The 5,180-nt window shown below is 50.8% G+C and overlaps 1 protein-coding gene across 1 annotated transcript in view; it reads left to right on the top strand.

Annotated features, from left to right (window-relative positions):
- The window catches only part of dab1a (DAB adaptor protein 1a), a 68,599-nt gene that overhangs the window by 53,179 nt on the left and 10,240 nt on the right, over positions 1 to 5,180 (top strand). Inside the window, exons 7-10 of the mRNA XM_084472571.1 lie at positions 130 to 279; positions 2,450 to 2,512; positions 2,783 to 2,882; positions 4,613 to 5,031. Of these exons, the coding sequence (XP_084328697.1) occupies positions 130 to 279; positions 2,450 to 2,512; positions 2,783 to 2,882; positions 4,613 to 5,031 (732 nt within the window). The remainder of the gene's footprint in view (positions 1 to 129; positions 280 to 2,449; positions 2,513 to 2,782; positions 2,883 to 4,612; positions 5,032 to 5,180) is intronic.

Here is a 5,180-nt window from a genome sequence, read left to right as displayed (position 1 = left end):
TTTCCATGTGTATGGGGAACCACACTGTGTTTGCATCGCCAGCTTGTTTTTTTGTGTTTTCGTCGGTCTATTCCATCTGTTTGTCCTGTTCACCTGTGCCATCTGACAACAAGGGGTTTGTGATTGCAGAACGGGCAGCAACAACCTTCTCATAACCATGATCATCATCATCATCATCATCATCATCATCATCAGCCACCACCCTCAGAACCACCACCTGAACCTGCCCAGCCACAGGTGGCAGACCTGCTAGATTTAACCTTTGGAATGGTGACTCAGGTATGGAACCAGCAACCCTGCCTACCTTCTCTTGGAAAGATAAAGGTTTTACTCTATGGTTGCCCCTGGCAACTGCTCCTTTGAACTCCAACCCCCCCCCCCCCCCCACCTCAGTAAATCCTTCGATTTATTCCTTGCCGTGAAATATGAAGGTGATTCACCCCTGACTGTTGACCCCCTGGAGGCGTTTCCATGGCAACCAGATCTAATCAGGAATAGGGTTCACGTAGAATGTTTCCTTGGCAGACGCGGTTGACTGTGTGTGTGTGTGTGTGGTGTGTGTGTGTGTGTGTGTGTGTGTGTGTGTGTGTGTGTGTGTGTGTGTGTGTGTGTGTGTGTGTGTGTGTGTGTGTGTGTGTGTGCGTGTGTGCATGCCTGTGTGTGTGTGTGTGTGTGTGTGTGTGTGTGTGTGTGTGTGTGTGTGGTGTGTGCGTGTGTGTGTGTGTGTGTGTGTGTGTGTGTGCGCCTGTGTCTGTAAGTGTGTGTGTGTGTGTGTGTGTGTGTGTGTGTGTGTGTGTGACTGCGTGTGTATGTGACGAGGTTGAACCAACTTGTGCCGGTGGTAAGTGGGGCGTATTGAGAAGAAGTAAATCACCGCACACGGACGTCAAGCGGTCGTCCTCACTCTGAACACACGCAAAGGTCATTGTGTCCATCAGAGGTTTGTCTGGGCCAATGCCGGGTGGAGTGGTGGAGTGGGGGTGGAGGGCGCGGCGGGTGGAGGTTTGTGCAGGGTCAGTGGTTCATTCCGGAGAGTCAGGATACTATCCACATGTTAATAACACATTCATAAAGACCCTGGCTTCACCCGGCAGACCGTGACCCGTCCGCCCCCTTATCCCCCATCATTCAACACGGCTCGGGCCGTGGCCCCGGGGTAGAGAGGAGGTCCATAAATCCATAAATGTCCCTCATATTTATGTCCCCCCTCTTAAAGCCAATGCCAGTGGCACGCCTTCTGCCGAAACACGGCTCAGGGTTAGATATTGACATAGGAGTCTGTAATTATTCAGTTACCAAAAAAAAAAAAAAAAAAGATCTGTATGCTCTTTAAGTACGTGGCAAATTCTGTTAGCGGCACTAAATGATGTAATTGCCCAATTGGAGGTATCTCAGATATCTAGTGTATTGTGCTGCTAGGGTTGATATATATCTGCCATAGAATGCTGCGCGTTGATATCGCCCTATATTACCGTCTCCTAAGCGACCCCGTCTCTGTCTCTCGCTCCCTCTCTCTCTCAAACATGATCCTCATTTAGACACACACTCGCCGATCCATTTTCTGATAGACTGACAAGAAGGAGTTTTCGGTCTATGTGTGACCTATGAGTTTAGCGAGACAAAAGGAGATATTCCAAGAACATTCATTATCTCAAAAGAAATTACCCGCATCTGTGATTTATGCTAATCTCTGACCATGTGTGCAAGGCTTAAATTCCTTTTTAACTACTAAAAATAGACTTCCCTTCACTTGCCACCGGGGGTTAAGATATTATTAATGTCGTAAAGGGAAAGAGATGAAAGGAAATGATCACAGAGGGGGGGGGGGTGGTGGGGGGGGGGGGGGTGGAGAAAAAGTTTAAGTATGAAAGGGAAGAGCAGACCGTCTAAAGGCTGATCACATATAAACGCCTTTCTATCGTTATCCTTTGATATCCATACCCTTTAGGACACACCGTTTGCTAATGCCAAAGAACAAGAAGGGAGTATTTAGGGTGTTGCCATGGAGACGGCATCCTTCCTCAACCTAAAAGCCAAACGGTTACAATAAAAAGTGGTTCTTGCTGCGGGGTGCTGAGGGGTGTACACAGAACTGGACCCAGCGCTATTGTCAATCTGAATGTACCACACCATCCTAACCAATCCATTTCATTCCATTGCCCCATCTCCCCATGACCTCATCATCCCCTCTGCTGTGTGGGGGGTTGTGGTTGTCACTGTCCCATCCAGAGGTAGGCACCGAGGCACATTGCCCCTCCTCCTACGCATGCTGTGCTGCGCGCCTCGCTGTAGCATGCGATGCACTGTGCATGTTGCAACCGAATGAATATCTTATGACCCCAGAGCAATGCTCTCCGTTGGTGTGGTTTTTTTTCTCTTCGTTTTTTGTTTTCCATCAGTTTCTTTCTTGACACCTGGCCATTCCTCTGTGCTCTTTTTTGCTTCTCAGAATATTAACCAACTAGAGCTTTTTGGAGACATGTCCACTCCCCCGGATATCACCTCTCCATCCGTGAGTAGCATATTTGTTTCCGTTGACTTATTTTCCTGGCGGTGGGTAGCGTCCGTCGATGTGGATCCTCAGAGGAAGAGAACTCCAATACCCATGCTGCGGTTCTTGTGTCGCATTCCTCTTCTCTCGTGTCGGGGGACCTCTACTCTCCTGACCTACATACATCTGTGCATGTTCAGGACAAAAAATATTGTAGTTGTTGTTGCCATGAATATGTGTCTGCTCTATGATCCACCCTCTCCTCTCTCCATCCCAACGTCACGGCTGAAGACCCCCGCCTCTCCTGCCAATACCCTGCTAGACCCCTCCCTGGGCCTGCAGCCCCCCTCAGAACTCTTTGCCTCCTTCAGCCCCACCTCTGTGCCCTCAGGTAACAGCCTGCTCAATGTGCATCACTCACTCACTCTCACACAAGCACGCACGTGCACACATACACACACACACACACACACACAGGGCTGGAGAAAACACATACACAGTGACGTAAGTAAGTAAGTAAGAAAATAGATTAAGATAAGAAGGGCAGAAGCAGGAGGTAGGTGGGTAAGAGGGAGATAGCGAGCCGGAGAGGGTGGGGTGATAAATAAAGGAGATGTGGAGATGATGTGGCGGGAGGGAAGAAGAGGAGAAGAGGTTGCCATGCGTTGAATATGAAATGCTTCATTATGGTGCAGGCCGGGCACTTTCTGCTTTACCTGTGGCTCAGATTCACTGGGCCGGTCAGCAGGGACGTCATAAACATGTGGGGATGGCTGGTGGAGAGACTCTTTAGTATGCACGCTGCTTCTGTGGATTACACTGCGGCGCTGCGCTCTCCTCCTCTCCTCCTCCTCTTCTCACACCGTATTTTAAACCTGTTCCGTCCTTTTCACTCCTCGCCTTTAAAGTCCTCTCTTCCCCTCTCTTCTCCTCTGCAATTTCTTACATACCTCGTATGTTCCGTACCTCTCCACTCTCCGCTATTATTAAATCTCTCTTCCCCTCTCCTCTCCTCTCCTCTTCCCTCTCCTCTCCTCTCCTCTCCTCTCCTCTCCTCTACTCACTTCTCCCACACACTTTCCCTTTTCTCCTCCTATCGATCTGCCAAGGAGGTTTAAGTGTATAAAGTCCTCTGAGCATTACGTGCTGCCCTGTTTCTGTAACACATAACGTGGTGCAGGCAGGAGAGGCAGCGTGCGAGTGTCACAGATAGAGAATAGTTGTGCTGTGCATCAGTCAGATTTCATCACATACAGTACGTTTACATGCACTGCTTAATCTGATTGGAGCCATAGTTCGACTATGCTCCTCAATTGGACAACTGCAACTGCGATTCATTGGCCGAAGCGTGTCATGCCCCGGTACGATAGGTGGCGCTGTACCCATTTAAACTAGTGGTAATAGAGCCACCGGCTGACCTCTTTACGTCAAACTCAGGCGTCGAGAAAGATGTTTTCAGTGGACAGCTGTCAGTTCGGCCTCTGCGCAATGAATGAATAAAGATCGTAAACACGTAAGAAGAAAAAAACATTTATTTGGACAGATGTGCCCGAAGTTACTACTTTACAACCTCGTTGATGACCAACGTTTAGAAAAACATGGAACACGGCCCCGGAATCAAAGCCTGCGCAGCCGCAGAACGCATAATCCAACCCCAATCCAAGTGAATGTATGCATGCACGGTTAATGCGACTATCAATCGAATAATCTAGGGGTCTTAATCTGACTATGAGAAACCAGATTCAGTCCGATTTTAGTCAGACGGTGTATACATACATCTTAAAACCCCAATCATAGTCGGACTTACCCAATAATTTGGTTTTCTCGAGTGCATGTAAATGCACTCATAAGGCCTGCCTCACCATGGAGGGGATTATCCCAGTCACTTCACCAGGACCATTAACAGACCAAAAGTAGGCCAGCGCTGTTTGATGATACGCTGGTTATTATGCGAGTGTGTGCATAGTGCATTGTGTGTGTGTGTGTGTGTGTGTATATTAACATTCTGCTCCCCTTTCTTCCCTGCTCCACATCGCAGACATGAGGGATCTACCCATGTCTGTGCCTCTACTTCCTAGCTCATGTCTCTTAAAGCTGTTCGTGTCTCATCCTGACCACCAGGTTACGTGACCATGGGAGCCGTGCCTCCAGCCCACTGGTCCCAGCAGGCCTTCGCCGCCCAGGCGCCCCTGGCGTTCGGGGTGCCGTCTCCCCTGGGCCAGGTGCTGCCGGGCGGCCAGCCCCTCATCTGGGGCCAGGCCAACCTGTTCCCCGCCACGCAGCAGCAGTGGGCGGCCATGGCGGCCGGCGCCTTCCCTCCAACAGCCTACCTCCCCGGCCAGCCCGTGGGGCCCCTGCCTGCCGCCATGTTCCAGACCCTGGCGCAGGTGGCGGCCATCCCCTCCCCCACCGGTGACGGCCAATCAGGTGTGGCCGCCGCCGCCGCCGGCGCGTCGGCCCTCTCGCCGCCGCCGCCGCCGCTGTCGAGTCCCCTGCGCCAGGACCGCGCCGCCTTGAAGATGAGCAAGGAGATGTTTAAGGTAGGAGGACCTTCTCTGTGTCGAGGCTTTCCGTCGCTTCCGTCGAAAGGCTTGTTCACTTTTGGATTGTTGGATTGTTTTTGAAGCTCTGAGCTACTAGCCCCTCTGTTGAGGGCCTCTGCCTGAATAACAGCTCTGAATATCTGCTA

This window comes from Micromesistius poutassou, assembly GCF_964030765.1.
Source record: "Micromesistius poutassou genome assembly, chromosome: 9".
Lineage (NCBI taxonomy): Eukaryota > Metazoa > Chordata > Actinopteri > Gadiformes > Gadidae > Micromesistius > Micromesistius poutassou.
Note: the sequence above shows the minus strand (reverse complement) of the source record. Positions and strands in the feature narration are given on the sequence as shown.